This window comes from Hyperolius riggenbachi, chromosome 12 (genome assembly GCF_040937935.1).
Source record: "Hyperolius riggenbachi isolate aHypRig1 chromosome 12, aHypRig1.pri, whole genome shotgun sequence".
Taxonomy (NCBI): Eukaryota; Metazoa; Chordata; class Amphibia; order Anura; family Hyperoliidae; genus Hyperolius; species Hyperolius riggenbachi.
The window spans coordinates 35,685,909-35,711,578 of record NC_090657.1 but is presented as its reverse complement, the minus strand read 5'-3'; the positions used below and the strand labels follow the sequence as shown (position 1 = coordinate 35,711,578).

The 25,670-nt window shown below is 43.2% G+C and overlaps 1 protein-coding gene across 2 annotated transcripts in view; it reads left to right on the top strand.

The window, feature by feature from the left end:
- The window catches only part of LOC137541232 (trafficking kinesin-binding protein 1-like), a 50,262-nt gene that overhangs the window by 13,267 nt on the left and 11,325 nt on the right, over window positions 1-25,670 (top strand). For both annotated transcript variants that reach the window (XM_068262420.1, XM_068262421.1), the window contains exons 3-14: window positions 2,379-2,495; window positions 8,131-8,228; window positions 9,325-9,433; window positions 12,416-12,494; window positions 14,545-14,675; window positions 14,778-14,852; window positions 15,616-15,753; window positions 15,868-15,932; window positions 16,030-16,254; window positions 17,329-17,627; window positions 21,808-22,026; window positions 24,801-24,903. In XM_068262420.1, the coding sequence (XP_068118521.1) occupies window positions 2,379-2,495; window positions 8,131-8,228; window positions 9,325-9,433; window positions 12,416-12,494; window positions 14,545-14,675; window positions 14,778-14,852; window positions 15,616-15,753; window positions 15,868-15,932; window positions 16,030-16,254; window positions 17,329-17,627; window positions 21,808-22,026; window positions 24,801-24,903 (1,658 nt within the window). The remainder of the gene's footprint in view (window positions 1-2,378; window positions 2,496-8,130; window positions 8,229-9,324; window positions 9,434-12,415; window positions 12,495-14,544; window positions 14,676-14,777; window positions 14,853-15,615; window positions 15,754-15,867; window positions 15,933-16,029; window positions 16,255-17,328; window positions 17,628-21,807; window positions 22,027-24,800; window positions 24,904-25,670) is intronic.

The window sequence follows — 25,670 nt, the reverse complement described above, 5'->3', positions numbered from 1 at the left end:
ACCCCGTCATTGTGGCGGAGCTAGAAGGACCTGCTCCTGTACTTAAAGGGGTCTGAAAGCCAGCATTTCTACTTTGCTCTAAAAGATTCCTCACAGCTTGAAAGCTACTATCCCAGAATTTTTTTTTTTGCATAACATCACTGAAATGGTTAAAGGGACTCCGAGCAGTGCAGAAACTATGGAAAGATGCATATCATTTTAAGGCTCTCTTTCTCCTCTTTCCAATGATATATAAACCGCCGCCTTACACCTTTTAGTTTTTGCTATTTTCGCGATTGAAATTGCCACGGCCGCGATTTCAATCGCGAAAATAGAGAAAACTAAAAGGTGTAGGGCGACGATTTAGGTGTCGCCAGAAAGAGGAGAAAGAGAGCTTTAAAATGATATTCATCTTTCCATAGTTACTTGTATTACACAGGACGACACTTTCCCCAGTGTCAGCAGCTCTATTCTGCTGAACGGAGCTGCTGACTTTAGGAAAAAGTCGCCCTGTGTAATACAATGTAACTATGGAAAGATGGATATCATTTTAAAGCTCTCTTTCTCCTCTTTCTGGCGACACCTAAATCGTCGCCCTGCGCCTTTTAGTCTTCTCTATTTTCGTGATTGAAATCTCGGCCGCGGCAATTACAATCACGAAAATAGTGAAAACTAAAAGGCGTAGGGCAGCGGTTTATATATAATTGGAAAGAGGAGAAAGAGAGCTTTAAAATGATATGCATCTTTCCATAGTTTCTGCACTGCTCGGAGTCCCTTTAAACAAAAGCACTTTGTCCTGCTATTCAGCTTCAATCTGCATCCAAACTGTAGATAACAGTATCTTTGTTTACATTCCAGTGTTGTTACAATGTGTGTAAACACAGTCTAACGAGTGAAAAGGAGCTCTCTGTGCTTCAGACACACACACAGTTCAGAAAAGTTCATTAGAAGATGTTAATATATAATAAAAAGCAGTTTAAATAAAATCCAATGGCAGGTTTCAGGGTACGATAAACTACACTTTGGAAACTTGTAATTTGTAAACAGACAATATAACTTATGCACAAAGCAAATATGATAACTGTATGAGTAATAAAAAGTAGGAAAACACATTTTCATTGAATGTTATGTCGGAGTTTCAGACCACGTTAAAGATGTGTAACAAAAAACAAAATGTCCCCTGGGGGGTACGTACCTCGGATCCTAATGAGGCTTCCCCCGTCCTCTTCACCCTTCCAGGATCCAGCGCTGACAGCACCCAAAAAATCAGCAGACATGATTGTCGGCTGTGGCACCGGCGCAGTAGCGACTGAAATAATTACCTCCCTCGCTCCTGTGCAGGCGCAGTAGTGGCTTTCTGATATGCTACGGTGGAAATAGCTGAGCCCGATCTTGTCCACTCCACTCGCGCCTGTGCAGTAGAGCGGATCCGATCGGCTATTTTTGCCGGAGCCCGTTAGAAATCCACTACTATGCTGGAGAGCAGAAGGTAATATATTGTCATTGCCGCTGTTTGGGGGCCGCACGTGCTGGATCCTGGAGGGGTAAAGAGGACAGGGGAAGCCTCATTAGGATCCAGAGGCTTCCCCCCCCCCCCCCCCGAGAGGTACCGCCCAGGGGCAGTTGGTAATTGGTTGGTAAAGCAACTGGTATTGCTTTAAAGTAACAGGGTCAGCCATACTATGACTGGAAAAACAAACACATATATAAGTAGATAACTACTTGTTCTACTTACATAATATGTACTGTACTGTTCACGTTTTGATTTCAGTGAATTTTATATAGTAAATAACTCCAATCCTGATGTCATTTCCTCCCTTACTTTTTTTCTCCTATAATCTGCACTAGCTAGCTTGCTGAGCACAGCAAGATCAGATTTCAGCCTTGTGTCACACTAATCTGCCCTCAGCCAATCAGTGAGGAGCAGGAATGTGGAAGGGTTGATGACGAGCTTTCCTCTCCCTGGCAATGTACCAAATAGAGCCCTGTGACCAATGAGATTACAGCAGAAATATTCCTGAATAGATAAGAGTGCTTTCAATGCAGGGTGAGGTTCCAGGCCGCATAATGAACACGGAGCAGTGGGGGAAATGGAATTTGATTTTGTGGCTAACAATCCCTCTTTAAATGAAATATAATGGCAGCCTCCATATACATCTCACTTCACTTGTTCTTTAACTACAGGCTAGCACCCCCCCCCTCCCCCATGATGGAGGTTAGCTAAAAGGCAGGGGCCCAGGCGACAGGTCTCTAGCCGACAGATCTCTGCGGAGGGCCGACATACTGCAGTCATAGCCCTGATAGGCCCTGTATGTGTTTGTACTATAAGCTGAATTGTAGCATGTGTCGAGGGTTATGTTTATGGAGCTCACACACAAGTTTATGATTTCCATCCTCAGAAAGAGCGAGACCTGGAGTTGGCTGCTCGGATTGGTCAGTCGCTTTTGAAGCAGAATCAAGAACTGACTGTAAAGAACCAATATCTGGAGGAACAGCTGGAGGCTGCCAAGGAAGAGGTGAGCATGACAGTTGCAGACACTGTCCTAACCATCATCTAACATGACCCAGGAAACGGTGACCAGCACTCTGTGTACCCTGTAGCAGTACAGCTGCTATTAGCCTGTGCAACAACTCCCTCCCATCTTACTGCTGGAGGAAATAGCTGCGCAGAGCAAGAGTGCTTGCTACTCGTTTTCAACACCTGGACTATGCTGCAGACTTCTGACATCTCTAACTGCCAGTTTCTGTTAGAAACAAAGTAGAATGGCTGTTTTATGTAATTACAAATAAATAACCCTGAAAATGAATATTTGTAATATACAAAGCCAAACTGAAAAGTTAACAAAAATGAGATCCAACCCCACCTCCCCAACCCTTTTTCTTTTAAGAGGAACCCTTGCCTCTTAAAAAGAACAAAAGCTCCACTACCCACTTTTAAGCTTATCTCTGAGTAGTTTGTTTAACCACTTTATCCACCACTACAGTATATATAGTCCTCTGTGACTTCATCTAAGCCACGAGTCAGTAGATATACGTCTTGTAGCAGAAGCAGTGCTGTGCAGGATTGGGCTTGCTCCTGTGCACATTTCTGGCACGATCTGATCCAGCACTAATTGGTGAAGGGGAATATATGCTTCCTGAGCTAATTAGATTGATTTTTACCATTAAAAATACTTTTATTTTCTCAGTTCATAGTGAAAAATACACACTGTAGCATTATTTGAGAATCAAATATCTTCACCATAAATTGTGACAGTAATATAAGTTTTGTGATAAGCAATAAGAATGGCCAAACAAAATTTGTGCTTTTTATCTACAGTAGCACTTTTTATTTTTAAACTGGAATTGGTAAAACTGAGAAATGTGTTTTTTCAATTTTTTTCCTTGTTTTCCCATTACAATTCATAAAAAAACTAAATTGTTTGAGGAAAAAAATGGCATACAATGAAAGCCTAGTCTGTCTTGAAAAAAAATATATATTTTATTTATGTGTCATAAGTAGGGATAAAGTTATAGCTAAACTGTCAAAACTGCTCCAGTCCATAAGTTGGAAACAAGGTCTGGATTCGAAGTGGTTAAAACATCAGAAAAATAAAATAATTAAAGCTTGCAGATAATTTTGAGTGTCCTGATGACCATTGTAGCCTCATTGCACTCTTCTTTTGGGAGCGGTTCATGCTGCCTCTGCTACCAACTACACTTCCCATGATCCCTAACGATTACTGTTTTCTGCTAATACCACACAATTGGGGAGGGATGTCAGCCACCAGCAACAGAGATGTAATGGGGCCCTAGGTAAGGTAGTAGATTTGGGGCCCGCTTGTGGTCTTTTTGGTAAGCTGAAGGGGAGAGAGGTCAGAGAAGGTAGCAGGTGGGCCCCTTGACACCCACTAGGCCCCAGGCACCCGGGAGGGGGGAGGGAGAGGCATAAATTATATGCTGCTTGGGGCAACAAAAACTTAAAGAGAATCTGTGCTGTCCGATTTGTACAATAAAAAACATACCAATCGAGTCACTGTGATCTCCTGGATCCCTCTTTGCCGTTTCCGCTGCTCCCCGCCATGATCCTGGTTTTTGATTGCCAGTTTTGCGCAGTGTTTACAAACAAAAAACATGGCTGCTAACCAGGAAGTAATGTGTGTGTGTGTGTGTGTGTGTGTGTGTATATATATATATATATATATATATATATATATATATATATATATATATATATATATATATATATATATATATATATATATATTATATGTCCTGCTACAGTATACTACAAGTTTTTATTACATAGTGAATTTTCTGCATTCCAGTCAGGGATTCTCACAGTTTCTCAGCATGGGCAGCTCCTTTCCCCTCAGACAAGCTGAAATTGAGAGCAGAGAGCTGTCTGTGACTAGTAAGCAAATTACACACACAGAGCCTGCAGGGGGCATGCATAACTTCTCCCTATCACAGCAGAGGCAGCCACTTCCTCCCTGGGTCCACAAAGCTTGACAAAGAAAGAATTGATCTATTACAGAGACAGTGCAACTAGAAAAGGCTGCAGTAATCCAGAGCACATTAAAACAGGTGTAGGAACTTATAGGATAGAAGAAATAAAGCTGAAAATTTTGTTACAGAGTCTCTTTAATAGAGCCAGACCAGAAATGTACATTCCCATACGAACTGTTATTGTTGCCTTTTTCTCTTCCTTCCGGCCTGAGAGACTCGGCAAATTCAGATATCACCCTTCTGTTTATATTACTCCAGCTTCACAACATGCAGGCCACAAAGCACAGTTCTGTATTAAATAAAGTAGGTCAGCAACCCTATAGCTGCGCTTCGCTGTATGATTATTATTATTATTATTTAGTTTTTATATAACGCCGACATATTACGCAGCGCTGTACAATGTATATATATATCTTGTCACTAACTGTCCCTCAAAGGAGCTCACAATCTAATCCCTACCATTGCCATATGTCTATATTATGTAGTGTAAGTATTGTAGTCTAGGGCCAATTTTTTAGGGGGAGCCAATTAACTTATCTGTATGTTTTTGGAATGTGGGAGGAAACCGGAGTGCCCGGAGGAAACCCACGCAGACACGGAGAGAACATACAAACTCTTTGCAGATAGTGCCCTGGCTGGGATTCGAACCAGGGACCCAGCGCTGCAAGGCGAGAGAGCTAACCACTACGCCACCGTGATTATCTTTAAGCTTGCTTACATGTGGCTGGTCACTGTCATATGGCCTTTTTTTTATAGCTTAACCACTTAAGGACCGCAGCATTTTTTGAATTTCTGTGCTGCGTGGGCTCTCCAGCCCCCAGCACAGATCAGCTGGCAGGCAGGGCGATCAGACTTCCCCCCCCCCCCCCCTTTTTTTTCCCACTAGGGGGATGTCCTGTTGGGGGTGTCTGTTCGTCGCTGGCTATATTTCCCTAGCGGGAGGGGGGGCTGCTCAAAGCCCCCCTCTGCAGCGCTATTTCCCGTCCCTCTCCTTCCCTCCCGCCCCTTCTTATCATAGGCGGTACAGGACAGCGATCGGTCCTGTACCCAGTGGCGTAGCTAAGGAGCTGTGGGCCCCGATGCAAGTTTTACAGTGGGGTCCCCCAAACACTCTATACATAACAATTGATATGGCGCACCAAAACCTGCCAATGGCAACTACAGTGTCAGAGGTGCAAGAAGGGGATGGGAAACAGTTTGTTAATGATTACCACTATGCAAAGTATCTATAGAAGTGATTATTATGAGTACAGGACCAATAGAGAGCTAATACTGTAGTTGAGGAAGGGCCCTACGGGACCCCTCTGGCCCAAGAGCCCCGATGCGGTCGCTACCTCTGCACCCCCTATTGCTACGCCCCTGCCTGTACCGCCTCAGATAGGCTTCAGCCTATCAGATGCCGGCGATCCCCGGCCAATCAGAGGCTGGGGATCGCCGATCTCCTTTATGGCGCTGCTGCAACAGCAGCGACGTAAACACCGGGTATTTCTTCTCCACGTGTTTACATTTAGCCTGCGAGCCGCCATCAGAGGCTCGCAGGCTGTTTACGGAGCCTCCCACCGTGAACTGACATGGAACGGGTTTCCATGGAAATACATATCGGCCTATCGGCGGCTGGTCGTTAAGTGGTTAAGCCCTAGTTCAGCGTAAATTTCTGATAGTACGTTGTATAGCTATTTAAATAACAATGCACCAAGATTGTGCCTTGCACATCTGTAGTTTTTGCTGTAAAAATATTGACATTTCCTACCTAGCTGGTTGGCTCATGTATCTTCTCTTCCTTCTCTTCCTCTCAATCCTATCATCATTCAGATGAAGCAGAGACAGTCAGAGAGGAGCATGGAGGAGGCAGCAGTCGGAACTCTCCCTTAAAGTGGTCTGAAAGCCAGCATTTCTACTTTGCTCTAAAAGATTCCTCACAGCTTAAAAGCTACTATCCCAGAATTTTTTATTTAGCAGAACATCGCTGAAATGGTTGAACAAAAGCACTTTGTCCTGCTATTCAGCTTCAATCCGTATCCAAACTGTAGATAACCGTATCTTTGTTTACATTTCAATGTTGTTACAATGGGCTCGATTCACAAAGCGGTGATAACCCAGTTAAAGACTTTAGGCGTGATAACCATTTTTATCATGCCTAAACTCAGTTTAGGCATGATAAGTTTAGGCATGATAAGTTTAGATAAGTTTAGATCGCATGCAAAGTCCCGCACGCAAAGCAGCGCCATTAAACTCTATGCAAAGTGCACCAGACTTTGCTAGCGCAAAACTTTTGATCAGCTGTGCACTGCGGTGCTAACCCAGTTGGTGCTTAAACTTATTACGCCTAAAAACTTATCACACCTAAACTTATCATGCCTAAACTTATCACACCTAAACTTATCACGCCTAAACTTATCACGCCTAAACTTATCACGCCTAAACTTATCACGCCTAAACTTATCACACCTAAAGTTATCATGCCTAAACTTATCATGCCTAAACAGAGTTTAGGCGTGATAAAGGGCTTTTCACCAGCGTGCTAACTGTTAGCACCGCTTTGTGAATCAGGCCCAATGTGTGTAAACACAGTGTAACAAGTGAAAAGGAACTCTCTGTGCTTCACACACACACACAGTTCAGAATAGCTCATTAGAAGATGTTAATATATAATAAAAAAGCAGTTTGAATAAAATGCAATGACAGCTTTGGAAACTTGTAATTTGTAAACAGACAATGGCCTCAATTCACTAAGATCATGCTGGAGATAATAAGGCAAGAGAAAACTTACCTCCACACAGTGAGAGAGTTATCTTATCTCTTAATTCCTTAAGTTACCTCCTCTGTAGTTAATTTACCTCCTCGGTAGTTAATTTACCTCCTCTGTAGTTAATTTACCTCCTCTGTAGTTAAGTTACCTCCTCTGTAGTTATTTTCACACACAGTTAATTAACAGCCTGTCTTTAACTCTGGAGTTATTTTAAGGATTGAAGAGTTAACTTAAAGACAGAAGAGTTAACTTTAGGTTTGACTGAGGTAAAATGTTTCCTGAATACTACATGCCTTATCACCGTGGTAACAACTCTAGAAGAGTTATTAAAGACAGGAGATAAGCTTAGTGAATTGAGGCCAATATTACTTATGCACAAAAGCAAATATGATAACTGTATGAGTAATAAAACGCAGGAAAACACATTTTTATTGAATGTTATGTCGGAGTTTCAGACCTCTTTAAGACACGAAACACTTGCTTGCCCTTATCCACTGTCTCCCACTGCTGAAGAGTGAAAGTCACTGATAGCTACATTAGTCTCATAATGAAAATAGTTTGCTGCTGTGCTGGCCACAAAGAGTTAATCTCTCAGTAGCACAGAGATGAACTGCATAGTGAGAATGGCTCCCGGCTGCCAGATCCTTGCTCCGTAGAGAGATCTCTGGGTCACATGACTGACTTTACCAAAGAGAGTTTCTCAGGAGTGTAAAGGAGTGGTTGTCTTCTCGGAGGAGGAGGCTGGCGTTTGTCACATAGAACTAGGAACAGGATGGGGAATTGAGGTTCTTTTTCGTGTTTGTTTTGTTTGTGAATGTTGTACTGAGAAACTGCTTCATATTATCTCTAGTTTTAAGTGGTTTCCATGAATTAACTCCAATTGTTTTGATCTTTAAATGTCTTTGTATCCCCAGGTATTTCAGCTTCGCCATGAGGTCTCCATGCGAGAAGATCTTCTCCATCTTTACACCAGCAATTTGGAGAGTGAGGGGGCTTCTGCCACCGCGACCCCGTTAGTATAGATTTTATATTTCATTCGCAGTTTGTGGTGATTTGGGATGTTTTGAGATCCATCACATTGCTGGCCTTTCTACAGTATACAGTGTTGATTTGGAAACCTCTGCTCTGACCCCAAATGATCACCAATGATTGCTCGGGTGACTGTTATGTAGCCTCTGTCCAAGGCTTTAGAAATAAACGGTCTCCAGACAAAGTACTGGCTTTGATCTTTACCAAAACATCAACCAGGAACAGTAACCACTATCCTAAAAGTCAACACCTAATTACGGTAGTCATACTTGCCATGACTGTGCCTTGTACGGAAAGCCCAGCATAGACTTTACTTCCTCCGTCAGCTGAGGAAGTTCGGCATGACTCAAGTAATTCTAACCAGCTTCTACTCCGCCACCATCGAGTCGATCCTCTGCTCTTCCATCCTGGTCTGGTATGCCGGCGCCACCACCAGCGACAAGGACATACTACAGCGGGTCATCAGGTCGGCGGAGAGGATCATTGGGTGCCCCCTCCCCTCACTTGCCTTATTACACAACAAAAGGCTGAAATCCAGGGCGCTGAGGATTGCCAACGATCCCTCACACCCAGGCCACTGCTACTTCAGCCGGCTGCCACTGGGCCATCTACACAAAAACCGCGAGACACAGGAATTCTTCCCCTCAGCGGTCAACCTCCTAAATTCTCTCCAAACACTACCGTCAATTCAGGCCCCAACGGACTGCGGGGCCGGCCACGCGACGGCTGATCAGCTGACCGGACCAACTGGCCCATAAGACTAACTGCCAGACACCTCAGGTCACACTGGGGACTGTGATGCATATTTTTGTTATATTGGACTGTTGTAATGTAATGTATGCTTGATGCCTTTGCTGTCGCTGCTATCTATTTATGTCTCCTTCCATCTATGTCTCTCCCTGGGCTATATGTATTGTGCCAAAAATAATTCCGGGCATGACCCAGTCATGCTTGGCGAAATAAACGATTCTGATTCTGATTGTACTATCAGTAATAGCTGTGCTAATATCCTGCTCCCAAGTCAGCAGTGCCAAAGTTGACAGCTTTACTAAAAACCTGTTATTTTCTCACTCCACTAGGCTGCGTAGGACCCAGTCTTCATTCTGTCTTGACCAAAATGTCCAGCTGGATTCCCTCCAACAGAGGCTTAAGAACCTGGAGGAGGAGAACCAGAAGATGCGCAGTGAGGTGGGTACAGCATAACCCTTTAGCAGCCAATTTATTTAGAGGCTTGCATGTGCCCCAGGCCAATATATTTTAGCACATTTTTTTTATTTCTTTATTTGTTACATTTTCTTGCTTCTAATTAGCACTGCTGTAATGTGTATTTATGGCCAGTTGTCACTAGGGGGCAGTGTGAGACAATAACAGAGGACCTCTGCTTTGAGTTTCTATATTTTCTGCAAGGGAGAGAGATCAAAGCATTCAAAGAATTAAAGAAAACCTGTAACTAAAAAAAGTTCCCCTGGGGGGTACTCACCTCGGGTGGGGGAAGTCTCCGGATCCGATCAAGGCTTCCCCCGTCCTGTGTCCCACGGCGGTCTCGCTGTGCCCCTCCGAACAGCGGGGATGTTAATATTTACCTTCCTGGCTCCAGTGCAGTATCTGCTCTCCACTCGGAGATGGGCGGAAATAGCCGATTGCTGTCGGTCCGCTCTACTGCACTAGTGCAAGCCTCCTGCGCCTGCGTAGTAGAGCGGACCCGACGGAGATCGGCTATTTCCGCCTATCTCCGTGCTGAGAGCCGCAACAGCTCCCCCCACTGGAGCCAGGGAACGTAACTAAATCAGTGCTTGTCGTGGGAGGATTCTGGGAGGCTACAGGGGAGCCAGCGCTGGACTGCCTGCAGCTACATGGATGGGGGAAGCCTCATTGGGTCCCTAAGGCTTCCCTCTCCCGAGGTGAGTGCCCCTCAGGGGATTTTTTTTTGTTACAGAGTTTCTTTAACAGCACAGTAAGCTCTGCCGACTGAGGTCAAAAGCGGTGCACTTATCTCAAATGAGATAACTCCATTGAAGCTGCTAACGAGTTAAAATTTGAAAACAGAAGTATGGGAAATGCCATTGCAGAATTCCTTTTTAAAGACGCAAGCATCCTGATAGGCTTCACTAGCTAGTGGTCACTGATTTGGAGCAAACATTCAGCCAGTGAAGCATGGACAAGCTTTTTACACACCTTGCTTTCTGGTTTTAGGCTCGTAGTAGCCGTAGAGTATTGTACCGTGTTAGTCATCAGTAAAAGCAAGAAGATTTGAATCAGGATACCATTTATTGGGTAGCTTAGAAGAAAAAGAGTAAGCTTTCGGCTAATAAGCCTTCTTCAGGCAGAAGGCTTTTTAGCCGAAAGCTTACTCTTTTTCTTCTAAGGTAGCCAATAAATGGTATCATCCAGAGTCAACCTTACTGTTTCAGGCTAACAATTCAGCAGATAACAGAGAGCTGAGTGACAGCCCTATAACAGGTTGACCTAGAAAATTCAGCTGTTCAGTCTTCCATATTTGTTTTTAATACTCAGCTATCCTATAATTGAACAAGGGAAATCTAATTGTAGTCATGATGATAAATAAATATGCGGTAAACCAGGTGTGGAAGCTTTGTGGTCGACAGAGTACCTATTTCATGAACTAAATGTGTTTTTCAACTGCAGTACAGCTTGTTTTCTGTCCTCTCTGTTTTCAGCTGCTGGGTGTGTCAGTCAGGTGACACATAAAGTAGGAAAAACAATATATGCCTGACTACATTTTCCCTAATCCCATCATTACAAAAGAAACAATGTATTTGCATGATGAAGTGAAACTTTTTAGTTTACAGGAAGTAGGTGTGAGCAATTGTAAGACCTCACCTCTGCTAACAGGAAATAACAGACTAGAGGTCTTTATCCTGCATGGCTAGGGGCACTGCTGCATCAAGCACAGCTACGCAAATTATTTTTTCAATTAAAAAAAACTCCACATTTAATACTCTTTACTTTACTTTTATCACCATGTTTAGTGTTCGAATTGGTCTTATTTGGTTGTAATATTTAGCTGGGCTTTAAATCTAATTAACTTAATTAATCTAATTAAAGAGAATCTGTATTGTTAAAATCGCACAAAAGTAAACATACCAGTGTGTTAGGGGACATCTCCTATTACCCTCTGTCACAATTTCGCCGCTCCCCGCCGCATTAAAAGTAGTCAAAAACAGTTTTAAAAAGTTTGTTTATAAACAAACAAAATGGCCACCAAAACAGGAAGTAGATTGATGTACAATATGTCCACACATAGAAAATACATCCATACACAAGCAGGCTGTATACAGCTTTCCTTTTGAATCTCAAAAGATCATTTGTGTGTTTACCTTCTGTCCCCTTCTTCTCTCATGCACTGAACATTACAGGCTTCCTGCAGACAGCTCTGCCTGTGCCTGTGTTTGTAATTCCTCAGTATGTGTCAGCCAGCTACTTTCACAGCCTTAGGGCCGGTTCACACGGACGGCAGGCGGCGTTGGGGCGGCCAGGAAGTCGCGTCGTCCTGTGACGTCCCGTTCGGTGGCGGCGGTACAGAGATCGTCGCGATCGGCGTTTCTCGTCCCCGCAGGGGGACATGAAGACGCGCCGGCTAGCCGTCCCTAGACGTTGCATGCGGCTTCTAGGGACGGCCGAAACGATGCGTTAAATCGGGATCAGAACGCCGCGTTTATGCAATCGACGGTAATCGACGGTAACCGCGCAATGCTAAACGCTCCTATTCACTTGAATGGGAGAGTTTAGCCGATGGGTCCCGAACGCTTGACGGTAGACGCCGCCAAGCGTCCGTGTGAACCGGCCCTTACAGAGGAGGATTTTTATCCAGCTCTCTTCTATCACTGATAAGATAGCAGAGAAGCTGCTGGCTTATGTAAATAAAACACACACTGGAGTGTGCATAGAGGAACAGACCAGCATGGAAGAGTTGGCAGCCTTCCAGACACAGGCTGACAAGTCTGACAGGGGAAAGATACATTGATTTATTACAGAGACCGTGCTAGTACAAAGTGCTGCAGTGAGCCAGAACAGATTAGAATAGGTTTAGGAACTTGTAGGACGGTAGAAAAAACGTTGTAATTTTTGTTACAGAGTCACTTTAAAGTCTTTCTTTGTATATGAAGAGGTTAAGCTGTAGATCACTCATTTTTCTGCTCTTCTTGACAGGTCAGCAACATCATGGAGGCAACCAACAACTATGAAGACCAGGAGAGTTCCCTGATGTTGGACTGTGTAGAACAATATTGTAAGTTCCCGAGAAAACACTTCCTGTAAGGCATTCTGTAAAGAAGTAAAGTGTACCAGGTGTACATTATGCATAGAAATATGTGTGTATATAAGAGGAACCAATCAGGAAGATAATATGGTAGGTCATCAGTACTCCCTTACGGATAGTCTGCCCAAGTGGAGGCGTAACAATAGACCCTGCAAGGAATGCAGGAGGGCCCAGAAGCCACAGGGAGCCCTGTCCTGACAGACTGAGAATTAAGGGCAAGGAGAGAAAACACTTTCTGCTCTTTGCTCAGTTGTTCTAATGACTGCATCTGCTCAGCCACAGATAAGGAATCATACAAAGATTTGTAGACAGTCCCTATTCAGTGTGCAACAGGGTCTTCTGTACAGCCTTTTCTACCTCCAGCCTTTCTACCCCTTCCCAAGTGCTGTGTCCTGTAGTCATGCTTGAGGAGTCGGCACGGAGAGAAGGTGGGAGGAGGCCCCATTCAAAGTTTCGCAGGGGGGGCCTGTGATTTCTAGTTACGCTTCTGTGCCCAAGTATTTGCATAGTTCTGAGTTAGCCTAGAGGGCCCAAGAAAGCCTAACTGGTTTTCTTCTAAGTCGCAACTCCTGAGTACATAACTCTGTATCCCTCTAAATGATTACAGAACAGTAATGGAGAGGTGGAGCTGAGGACTTACTACTTAGTAGGGAAGGCGTCACATGGGAGCAATAGCTTCTGGTAGGAGAGTGTCAGTATTGTCGACAGTCCTTATCAGAGCCTATCAATCTTAAAGCATCTAAAGGTTTACCCCAAGATTGTCAGCAGTATCCCCTTAATCTCTATCATCCCTATCTCCATGTGCTGCAATAGTCAGGACATACTTACGAGTGAGCTAGAATGCTAGGACATTTAGACACAATATTTAGATACTGAAGAGCAGGGACATACTCTTACTGAAAAGTTAAGGCACATAATTGTCAGGCAGTAAAAGCAGTGGCGCATTACTGAGACATGTGCCTTCACCAACTTTTCATTATACCCCCTCTTCCCAAGAGCCATTTTTCCTTTCAATGATTTGCCCCTCAATGATTCCAGCCTTCTCCTGGATGCTTTATTTATCCCTAAGCTTCTCCATAATGTTAGGCTCTAGGTGCGTACATATGCAAAATTACTGTCGCCTGTAGGGATTGGGACTTGATCCCTCAGATGTTGGTGTGGGGCCGAGTCCTTTACAGACAATGGGTATCTTAAAGGCTACTAATGCATTATTTTGCAACTGAGGAGGGAAGGTGATGTATGACGAAGCACGTGGGGTGAGTAGGAGAACCTTTTTGACTGCACTCAGCAGACCTGATTCACCTGTCCAGAACTCTCGCCAATACATTAGTGGGAATTGGGGGGGGGAGGGGTAATTTACACATGCTAAGTCCATCTAGCACATGTACAGGGCTTGAAGAACACCCTCCTTTCCTATCTACGAAGGTTCCTGTACAGCAACTAACTCAAAACAATAACCTTGTCCAATACTCAAGTTCTCTCATCTTCACTCCTATCACAGATTCTAATGATCTGGAGCTATATGTGTAGTTACATAGTTATTTGGGTTGAAAAAAGACATACGTCCATCGAGTTCAACCAGAGAACAAAGTACCAACACCAACAGAGCTAAACAGGGGCAATATTATGCTAGCATCTCGAGTTTTTATTTCCCTTTTAATGCATCCCAAAATGTTGTTAGCGTTAGCTGCAGCGGCTTGGCATTGAGTACGATTATTTAACTTGTTGTCGATGAGTACTCCTAAGTCCTTCTCCAAGTTTGATGTCCCCAACTGTATTCCATTTAGTGTAGGCAAATACAAAAGCTCAAATGAAACACCGTTGGGGTGAATAATGTGCTAAGCCAGCACTTTGACTCTGTATAGCTGTACGTTGGCTCCCAAGTTAATTGGCCAAAGCGAATTAATCATTTTAGTGAAACAGTTTGAAGTCTTTTACATAGATAGAAGTAAGGCCTGTTTGGGTTCTTCTTTGATATTTTCCATTAAGAGGCAGAATGTAATGTTTTTGCTTTGTTTAGCGGAGGCCAGCAAGCAGATGGCGCTGTTGGCAGATGAGCTGTCCCGCAGGGGAGAAGATGCAACCCGTCAACAGGAGGAGATAAGTCAGCTTTTGGCTCAAATTGTTCACCTCCAGCAGAAGTGTCGCACTGTGAGTGTCCACTCTGTTCACCAAATGTCTGCCATTATCACCACAGCGATTTATTCAACAGGAATGTGATGATTGACTCCTAATAATATATTTCTTCTTTAGACCTCCACAGAGAATGAGGAACTTCAGCAACACCTAGCTGCTTTCAAGGAACGTGAGCAGATGTTAAATACTGAGGTAGGTGATCACGTTTAAAAAGCAATTCTGTATAGCTGCATGAAACGTCAATATATATCTGGCTTTTTTTAACAGGTTTTACACTTTCAGCAATGCTAAAAAACAAATAAGATTAGAATACATCAGTGCAGGAGATTTGTGGAGATAGGTGGCCTGAGCTAAAAACCATCAACATTAAGGCGCGTACACACGCCATACTTTAGCAAACGACGGGTCCGTCAGACCCTCCCGCTGGGCGGACGTTCTGCCGACAGTAGGATGTGTGTACAGTCTGTCGGCACTGATGAGACTGTTTTTGACAGAACGTCCGCCCAGCGGGAGGGTCTGAAGGACCCGTCGTTGGCTAAAGTATGGTGTGTGTACACGCCTTTAGAGATGGTCAGTGAGATACAGATATTTCCTGCTAGCATGCAAATTTTATGCTGCTTGGCATTGGGCCAATAAAAATTGACAGGAAGTGCTTTTGGGAGGACATCGGCCATCATGATATTGTACGCTGTTACAGCAGAGACCCTGACTGACCACAGGAGACCAAGATTTTCCAGCATGCTCCATCGATACATTCGTCCGATTTCAGCCCATAGTCAATGGACTCCTCAATTGGGCATGTGTATTGTGGCACCAGTTTTCATCCTATTCAATATAATTATCGAATTGGATGGCCGATTGCACGACAACATCGCTAGATGTATGGCCAGCTTAAGTATCTTAATTAGAATAAGTTAATAGATAGGTCAAGTTGCTTATCCACCGATCTCTTTAGTTTCAGGACCTTCAGGAGAAATTCAAGGAATGTCAGGACATGCTGCATGAAACACAGGAAGAGATGAAGAATTTGAGGAACAAAAGTCTTCCCAACAGCACCATCAGCAGATACAGCACACTTAACATCGTGCCCTTGGTAAGTGGTGGAATGTGAAGAAAGGCTAAAGAAAGTGTATTGAATGATTGTACCGTGTAGGTGTGGTGTCTGTTTTGGTGTCCAAAAATTCTAAATGGTCCATTGTTTCTACAGGATTCCCTAGCAGCAGAGATTGAAGGAACAATGCGGAAAGGCATTGATGCCTCCTCAGAACTAAAGTACGTTTTGGTTCTTATCCCAAACGTCATCTTCTTTCCATTGTTTTAATTCTAATGTTTTATTAAAAAGACATGTTTAATACCCCAATTTCAACAGGAGCTATAAGCGAGTCTTTGAGACAGTGAAAGCCGCTAACCAAGTTGTGAGAGCCAGATCTCGCTGCCAGTCCCCACAGAATTCTCGGGCGCCATCGCAGAGGCCTTCAGCTGCCCCAAGTCGTGTGGGAACACCACCAATGTCCTTCTGTGAGCTGGAAGGTTCCAGCATGGTGCTCCTAGAAGAGGAAACGTTGCTGTCTGGAGGAGAGAATGGATCATCTGAGTAAGTGACCGTTGCAATGCCAGGAATATTGGACTTTCCATTAGCTCATTTAATTTGTTTGTATGTCAGATAAATCTGGTAATGGCACACAAGGCCTTATTTATATTTTTTGTGCCCCTAGGCTGAGTATGTTGTGGCTCTGCTTTCATATGCAGTAGCATGCCTCCCATTCCATGCCCTCTTCCACGCATTTCATCCATGTACTGTAGCCCAACTTTTTCATTAACCCACTAGCATCTTAGAGTTATCTCGTTTGAGATAAGTGCACTACATTTGACCTCAATCGGCAGAACTTGATCTCTCCCTCTACTAGCAGGAAATATAGAAACTGAAATCATAAATCCTGTGTTATTGTCTCACACTGACTGACACGTGTTTCAGATTGCGGCCCTACAGATTTTCTGGTCCACAGTTGCTGAGATGACTTGTATTATATGTTTTTATTGGCCTTTTGACCCCTACATGTGCATAGATCTTCTATGGTATGTATGTGACTTATTTGTTGCATATTGTATGTTTTTTATAGATGTGTGTAACAATGTGCCTCTGAGGAAGCGGCTTTTGGCTGTGTAACACGTGTCAGGCAGTCTTATGAGGTGAATTGGAACTCTGAAATTATAGTTGTGCATCCTGTCCACAATTTTGAAGATGTGCCTTAAGAATAAATAGAGAAACAGTTCACATTAAACCCTGCTTTTCTTGTGTGTTGGATGTTGTAAGACTTTAGGGTGGAACAGAACTAATTATTTTATTGTGCTTTTGGAGTACTAATTAGAAGCAAAGGAAATGTAACAAATAAGAAAATAAAAAACATGCTAAAATAAATTGGCCTGGAGCACTTGCAAGCCTCTAAATAAATTGGCTCCTTAAGGGTTATCTGCTCCCTTGGAGATCCATTTCCCTCCCCATTTTCAGCTTCCTCTTTCATATGTAGCAACCCCTCTTTCATTTTCAGGTGCCCCCCTCGGGATCCAGCTGCCCAAGGCGCTCAGACTGTTGTGGCCTTCCCAGAAATCCGGCCCTGATGGCACATAATTTTCTTCCATTTTTTAGTATTCTTTTTATTTTATACAGGGCTGGTGAGAAGAAGCTGGGAACTCCTGGTACACCTGGAGGACAAGACTTGGCAGCTGCTCTTCAGAGACTCAGTGCTCAGCAGGAATACGAGTCTCCCGAGTGTCTGTATGAAGAGCGGGAGCACAAGTTGCTGCGAGATGGAGAAGCCTCCAGTGGAATCCTCACACCCAATGAGAGTGTCCTGTCCACTGGTACCAATTACTCCGGCATCTCTGAAGTCAGCGGCAGCTCTAGTTTCTCCATAGGTTCAAGATCCTACCTACCTGAGAAGCTGCAGATCGTCAAACCACTAGAAGGTAAAGATCTTCTTATTTCGTGTGTCTTCTTTAGCTCATGTCTTTGATTTTGTCCTCTGTTATTGCAGCCATGGTTTATCCCTTTGTTCTGTGGGCATCCATTATACTTGCTTATAATGAATCCAGATTTAAATGTTTTGTTTTTATTTTTTTTATTTTTTTACATGTTCTCTCCATATTAGACCACAATAGAATATTAGTTGACCGACAAAAATGTAAACACTATTCGCTTAAAGAGAACATGTACTGAGTAAAATTATTTAAAATAAACACATGAGGTAACTTCAAATGAACATTACATAGATACCTTGCCCTCAGTTCCTCTCAGAAGCTCATCATTTTCTTCTGACAATGACCCCTTCCAGTTCTGACAACATTTTGTCAGAACTGAAATATATCAGTTGCTGTCAGTTATTTATCAGTTGCTGTCAGTTATAGCTGAGAGGACGACTGATGTACCAGGTAATGTCCATGTTTCCCTATGGCTCAAGTGGGCAATGTTACAGTTTAACAGTGTGCTGACCAGAAAGCTGTTATTATTATTATTATTATTATTTATTTATTTATAAAGCGCCAACATATTCCGTGGCGCTGTACAATGTAAGAAAACAAACAAGGGATACATAATGATACAGACAATGATATACATCAAATATGAACACTGATACAAAATACAGCACTGCTGATTACAATTTGATTTAACATGATGACTAAAATGTATAAATTTCTAACAGTGTGCAAGCAATTGAATTAATAACATTCCATGACATAAAAGGGTGAGAGCCCTGCCCTTGCGAGCTTACAATCTAAAGGAATGGGGTGGAAACAAGAGGTGGGGGAAGTATACAGTATATGTACAGGCAGTGCGTAATTAGGTTATTTAGTGGGTGCATGGCCTAAGCTAGAGAATATGCTTGTCGGAAAAGGTGGGTTTTGAGGGAGCGTTTAAAGATTTTGAAGGTGGAAGAGTGGCAGATGTGTTGTGGAAGGGCATTCCAGAGGAGGGGTGAGGCACGTGAGAAGTCTTGTACACGTGAATGTGAGGAGGTAATTGTAGAAGAGGATAGAAGAAGCTCGTGTGCAGATCTGAGATTGCGGTTGGGTTGGTATCTGGAGACTAGTGAGGAGATGTACAGGGGAGAGAGATTGTGGAGAGCTTTGTAGGTTATGGTTAAGAGTTTGAACTGAATCCTCTCATTAATTGGTAGCCAGTGAAGAGCTTGACAGAGAGGGTCAGCAGAGGAAGAGCGAGAGGAGAGATGAATGAGTCGAGCAGCAGAGTTCAGTACAGAATTGAGCGGTGTTAGTCGGTTAGTTGGAATGGCCATTTTCAAAAAGGACAGAGAATTCCCTTGATCACAGTGGACAAACAGGACGTGGGAAAGGAGAGAGAGATTGAGGAGTAGACTACACAGGAGGTAAGTATGACTTGTGTGTGTTTATTTTGACTTTTAATTTTCAGTTCAGGTTTTCTTTAAATGATTACTTTAAAGATTGCACCCTAGCAAGCTGGTCTTTGAAACATAAGGCATTTCAGGCCATCTGGCTCTTGGCCGAGAATCTTGAGAAACTCCAGCGCCTGTACAACGGCTGCCCTTTGTTACTCCGCACTACCTTGTACGGTAGCTTAAAGGGGCACTATGGTGAAAAAATTGTAAAAATTTAAAATATGTGCAAACATAAACAAATAAGTACATTTTTTCCCAGAGTAAAATGAGCCATAAATTACTTTTCTCCTATGTTGCTGCCACCTACAGTACAAATCTGACACCAGCGACAGGTTTTGGACTAGTCCATCTCTTCATGGGGGGATTCTCAGGGATTTTTTTTCTTTTCAAAAGCACTTAGTGAATGGCAGTTGCTCAGTCCAACTGCCAAAAAAGTGTGTAGCGAGCAGGGAAGCTGGCCAGCATCATTGTTTAAATCCTTTTTAGGGAATATCTTTATAAAGAATAAAAGCCTTGCTGAGAATCCCCTATGAAGAGATGGACTAGTCCAAAATCTGTCGCTTCTGTCAGGTTTCTACTACTTACTGTAAGTGACAGCAACTTAGGAGAAAAGTCATTTGTGGCTCATTTTACTCTGGAAAAAAAGTACTTATTTGTCTATATTTGCACATATTTTACATTTTACAATTTTTCGCCATAGCGCCCCTTTAAAGGGAACAAAATGCAAGAGCCCCTTGCTTGTGAGTAAGCTTATTAAAGAAAACAAAAGCTTAATGGGTTTTCCCTTAGCTTTCAGAAAATTGAAAAAACACAAAGGGAAAAATAGCAGCAGCCAATAGTGCAAACTGCATTTGACACCTTTTAGGATAAGCGTTTTTTTTTTTTTTTTAAAGTAGGTTTTATTCCCATTTTTCTGGTGGCTGAGAAATTCAACCCCTGGTGGTCGCTCTCCAGGAATTGAGGTTCCTGAGTAAAGGGATGAGGCGCCAAGGTCATAAAATACATTAAAAACAGTAAAAATGAGGGGAAGAGGTTGGCCTGCCTCTCCTGAGGAATCCTCTTTATAGAGGAGCTTGTTCATTATTCACAGAAGGCACTAAGCACAATCTTTCACTGACCTGAGGAAGCAGAACCCACCTGCAAACTGCGTTGTCTTATCTTTGTGCAATAAAAATCCTTAGTCGATTTACGACAACAGGCTTATTCTTCAGGAGGGGTATGCCAACCTCTTCCTCTCATTTTTAGTGTTTTTTAATATATTTTATTTCCTTTGGATGCCTCCTCCCACCAGCTTTCAAATAAAAAGGCCTCTCTGCTACCAACTAAACTTACAAGATGACAGACGTGTATACAGCTAATCCCGGGTTTCCATATCCTCTGTATCAAAGTAAGGTTGTGCCGATCTAAATTGCCATACATCACTTAATGGGTTCCTGAGTAAAATAGTAAAAACTTGCTGCAACGCACTTAAACTTAAAGGGACTCCGAGCACCTTTCATGGGCATGCCTTTAAGACAGACGACCTCCAACAAAGTCATGCTATGACCCCTCTGGAGGAGCCTCTTGTAATGGCCATGCGTGTCACTTCCTCTTCCTGCTTCATTCAGTGATGCACTTCTCTAACAGAGAAGACAGGGGTGACCTGGAAGTTATAACATAGCCAAGATGGCAGCAGCGGTTTTTAAATAGAGATTGAACGAAAACTATTTGGTGTAGAATGGCGATTCAGGAATGAAATGAAAGAAGAGAGCACAAGCTACAGAAAGGTATGCATCTTTAACCACTTTCAGTAGATATCCATCCTCTGTGACTTCATCTAAGCCACGAGTCAGTAGATATACGTCTTGTAGCAGAAGCAGTGCTGTGCAGGATTGGGCTTGCTCCTGTGCACATTTCTGGCACTCTCTGATGCAGCACTAATTGGTGAACGGGAATATATGTTTCCTGAGCTAATGAGATTGATTTTTACTATTAAAATACTTTTATTTTCTAACTTCATAGTGAAAAATACACTCTGTAGCATTATTTCAAAATCAAATTTCTTCACCATAAATTGTGACCGGAACATAATCTAAGTTTTGTGATAAGCGGTAAGAATAGCCAAACAAAATTTGTGTTTTTTATCTACAGTAGCACTTTTTATTTTTAAACTGGAATTGGTAAAACTGGGAAATGTTTTTTCTATTTTTTTTCTTTGTTTTCCCATTAAAATTCATAGAAAACAAAATTGTTCGATGGAAAAAAATGGCACACAATGAAAGCCTAGTTTGTCTTGAAAAAAACAATATACATTTCATTTCTGTGTCGTAAGTAGGGATAAAGTTATTTCTGATTAAATAAGGACATAGCTAAACTGTCAAAACTGCTGTGGTCCATAAGTGGGAAAAAAGGTCTGGATGCGAAGTGGTTAAGTACTTTGCAGTACTGGTCGAACTCTTAATGGCATGCCCATGAGAGGTGCTCAGAGTCCCCTTAAAATTATAACTTAATGCAAGCACCAATATGTTTCAAACCTTGCAGGTTCTTCATGGTTTATATTACTCTATGGGAACCAGTGAGTTAGTAAATATTTTGGTGCCTAAGGGGTGTTTCTATTTTTGTTACAAGCTGTAATATAGAATGGGGCACGGTAGCAAGCAGGTAAATGATCCAAATCAGGGAGGTAACAGTCACTTGCCTTAATTGCCCAATACTTGGCTTAAGTCATTGATTGTCTCCATTGCAATTTACAGGTTCCGCAACACTCCTGCACTGGCAGCAGCTGGCAAAGCCAAACTTAGGAGGTATATTGGATCCCAGACCTGGGGTTCTCACCAAAGACTTCCAGAAACTGGACATAGATGTGGAGGATGTCTATAACCTTAATGACTTTGAGGAAGATGACTTGGATCCTATTTCCTTCCAAATACTGGCAACATCCACTCCTACTAAAACCAAGGAAAACAATAGCAGTGAGTACCTCTTTTTTCTACTTGTTAGAACAGGGTTAGGGAACCTATGGCTTGGGAGCCACATGTGGCTCTTTTGATGGCTGCATCTGGCTCACAGACAAATCAGTAGGGGTTGATTCACTAAGCTACAGTGCTCAAGCAGCGCCACTTAGTGTGACAGCGCAAGTAACATTTTCAAAGTAGGCACGGTACTGCTGTAGCATGCACTACTAACTTACTCACGCTACCCCACAACCAACGGCCGCTCCAATTGTCCCACTCTGCACCCTGTCAGGTCCAGTGACTTTGTAGAATGAGATCCCTGCACTTTGATTGGCCCAATAGGCTTCATGTCACTTGACAGGCGGCCTATTGGACCAAAGTGCGGGGATCTGGTCCTACAAAGTGAATCAACTCCCAAGTCACCTAGCTAATTGTACAAGCTGTTAGTCTGTATTTCTCCTGTCTGGCTCTCGGGGAAATTGCTGATGTTGCTGAAACCCAAGAGAAGCTGAAGTCGTGTCTGACATTTCCGCCTCCCGAAAGGATCAACTGTGTACACATCACCATGGCAACAGGGACGAGAGCCCTACTGTCCCAGTTTGAAACATATTGTATGGCTCTCACGGAATTACATTTTAAAATATATGGCGTTTATGGCTCTCTCAGCCAAAAAGGTTCTTGACCCCTGTGTTAGATGTATCTTGGATGCACTGACTTCTCTTGACCAAACTAAGCCCTAATTTAGCAAGATGGAAATCCAAACGCTTGAATAACTGCAAGTGGTGGGTTCACAGGAGTTTGCAAGTCTCGAATCAATGGTTATGAGGCAGCTGAACCAGATGCTTGGCTGCTTTCAAAACCTGGATCTCCTCAGTGCATTCCTTAGTTCTCTGAAGATGTTCTACATGGTTGTGGGTGGTTGTTGCAGCGCAGATGCTAGAAGCAGTGTTATTGTAACTGCGTTAACCAGTAAATTATGAAAGAGCCTCAGGACTCCACAAAGGAATGGATACAAAAGGAGGCACTTGCCACTCCAGGTGCAGGATGGTTGCTGTCAGTGGATTGGATGTTGCGCAGCGGTGGATCAGCGCATCACCAGGCCGTCTCCGAATGGCCACCAATCAGAGGTGCGCTGAGCCCCTCCAAGAAACTACAAATGCACCTTGAAACCAAACGGAAACCAACATCCTCCAATGGTAGACAGGTGCATTTTATTTAAATGCTGTGTGTGTATTTTATCCCACTAATGGGGCTTGCACTCTCAAGCAGGTAGTCATAAGGATGCAATCTGTTTTTAAGTAGCGCTGTTCCTTTCCTCGCCATGTACAGTGGGCTGGATGTGGTCATGGCAACTTTGCAGGAAGTAGTGCATAGGAAGGAACCAGGAGAGAGACGCATGCATTGTCCAGAAGATCACTTTTATTGAAGCAGCAAACTACAGCTTAAAGGGGATCCGAGCACCTCTCATGGGCATGCCTTTAAGACAGACGACTTCCAATAAAGTCGTGCTATGACCCCTCTGGAGGAGCCTCTTGCAATGGCCATGCGTGTCACTTCCTCTTCCTGCTTCATTCAGTGATGCACTTCTCTAACAGAGAAGACAGGGGTGACCCGGAAGTTAAATTTTAAATTGAAATCGAATGAAAACTATTTGGTGTAGAACGGTGATTCTTGCATCAAATGAAAGCGGAGAGCACAAGCTACAGAAAGGTATGGATCTTTAAGTACTTTGCAGTACTGGTTGGTTGGCATACCCAAGAGAGGTGTTCGGAGTCCCTTTAATTCCATGTATTGTGTTCATGCATATAGTGATGCGGAGTGTAAATTTCTCAAGAAATGGGAAGCAAAGCAAAAGCCAGACAGGCACTACGGCAGTTTCATGTCCAAACTTACGCTCGCTCACATGTTGGTCTGGGCATGGTTGGAGGACACCGGATAAATGACTAACAAGCCCCGCCCACAGATCCACAATCTGAGTTCTGCAGGCGTGGTGAGGTGTTTGGAGGGCGGAGCTTATAACACATTTACCCGTTGTCCCCGAGCACTCATCACACCCGCCAAGACCAACATGTGAGGAAGAGTCTGCTTGGACACGAAACTGCAGTAGTGCAGGTCTGACTTTCAGTATTAAAGAGACTCTGAAGTCTCCCGAAAATGAGGTTTTTACTTTACAAACCTCATTAACATTATTGCCCCTCTTAAAACGCCACAGAACCGCGGCTGAAAACCAGGCAAAATCCACGACTTTCTTGGTCATGGATTTTGCTGCCGCCTCTATGCACGTCAATCAGCGCACATCTCCGCCTTTCCCCCGCCCCTCTCAGTGAAGGAAGACTAAGAGGGGCGGGGGAGAGACGGTGATCCGGGCTCATTGACGCGCATAGAGGCGGAGCTGCACTGCCTCTATACGGAAGGAGCCCGCGATGTACCCCTGTGAGCTTGGGGTGATTGAGAGGGTTTTCATGGGGTGATTGAGAGGGTTTTCAGCTGCGGTTCTGTGGCGTTTTAAGAGGGGCAATAATGTCAATGAGGTTTTTAAAGTAAAATGCTTATTACCTCTGACTAATTTAGGCACATGCAACTTTTTTTTTTAATAACCGTATGCTAAAATCTTGATTGCTACCAATATCTTTTTAAGGTGAGCTTTTACGAATCTAGATCTTGCTGCTTTTTATGTAATTGTTTTCCATTTACCCTCGTTCATCTGTCGATTGTCACAGTCCGACGTCTCATGTGTTGTTCCTTGTCTGTGATACCATCTATGTAATACGTAGCTTCCTTGTGTGTTTCAGTGTTCACCTCTGTTAACAACCTCCCCCAGACACCATCTACGTACACCATAACTACATGTCGCACCCCACGCCCTCTGCAGGACATTACCGTTGTCACATCCAGGTGGGTTTATTACATTAGTCCTATGCATGTCAGCGGGTTTCATTTGTGCCACATCATACTACACATGTTCTCCATGTACTCTGCACTGGCTTCTGCTGTGTTACCGTAGAAATCACCCTTTAGTTGTACAATGCTTATATCTGTATGTTGGGCGTTCGTAGGCAAGGCTCAGCAGATCTGAAGCTCCACCCTCTTCATGAGGGTACTATGTAAACCTGCTCAGTCAGGGCTCAGGTAAAGTCTAAGGAACTTTCCTCTGGCCTGCTACATTTATGCACGCATCTGGGTCAGACAGCACAAGACAGGAGACTTGTACAGTGTTTCGTGGACAACAATTGCATGGTTTTGATTAAAACACCATGTAATATTGGGCTACTGGATTTGATTCAGTCTAGCCACACTGTTTGTGACAAGTTGTGCCTTTAATACGCTGGCAGGAAAATGAAATGTAAATGTGTAAGTTTACATTAAAAGCATTATGGTGCTTAAAATAGCTTAAAGTGATCAGTAATGCAATGTTGTGCCTTAATTAAAGTATCGATTACATCTCCTAACGCTGAATATGAAGAGGGAATGCCATTGAGTCATTTCTGCAACATAAACAATAGTTGGAGATACCGATTTATTTTAGAAGAGAAGCAAAATCTGTAATAAAGGATGCTGCATTATTTCATCAGTCTCTTATTTAAGTTATTTTAGGCATCTTAAAGTGAACCGGATGTGAAAGTAAGCGGATGAGATAAACAATTGGATCTGTCCTCCTATTC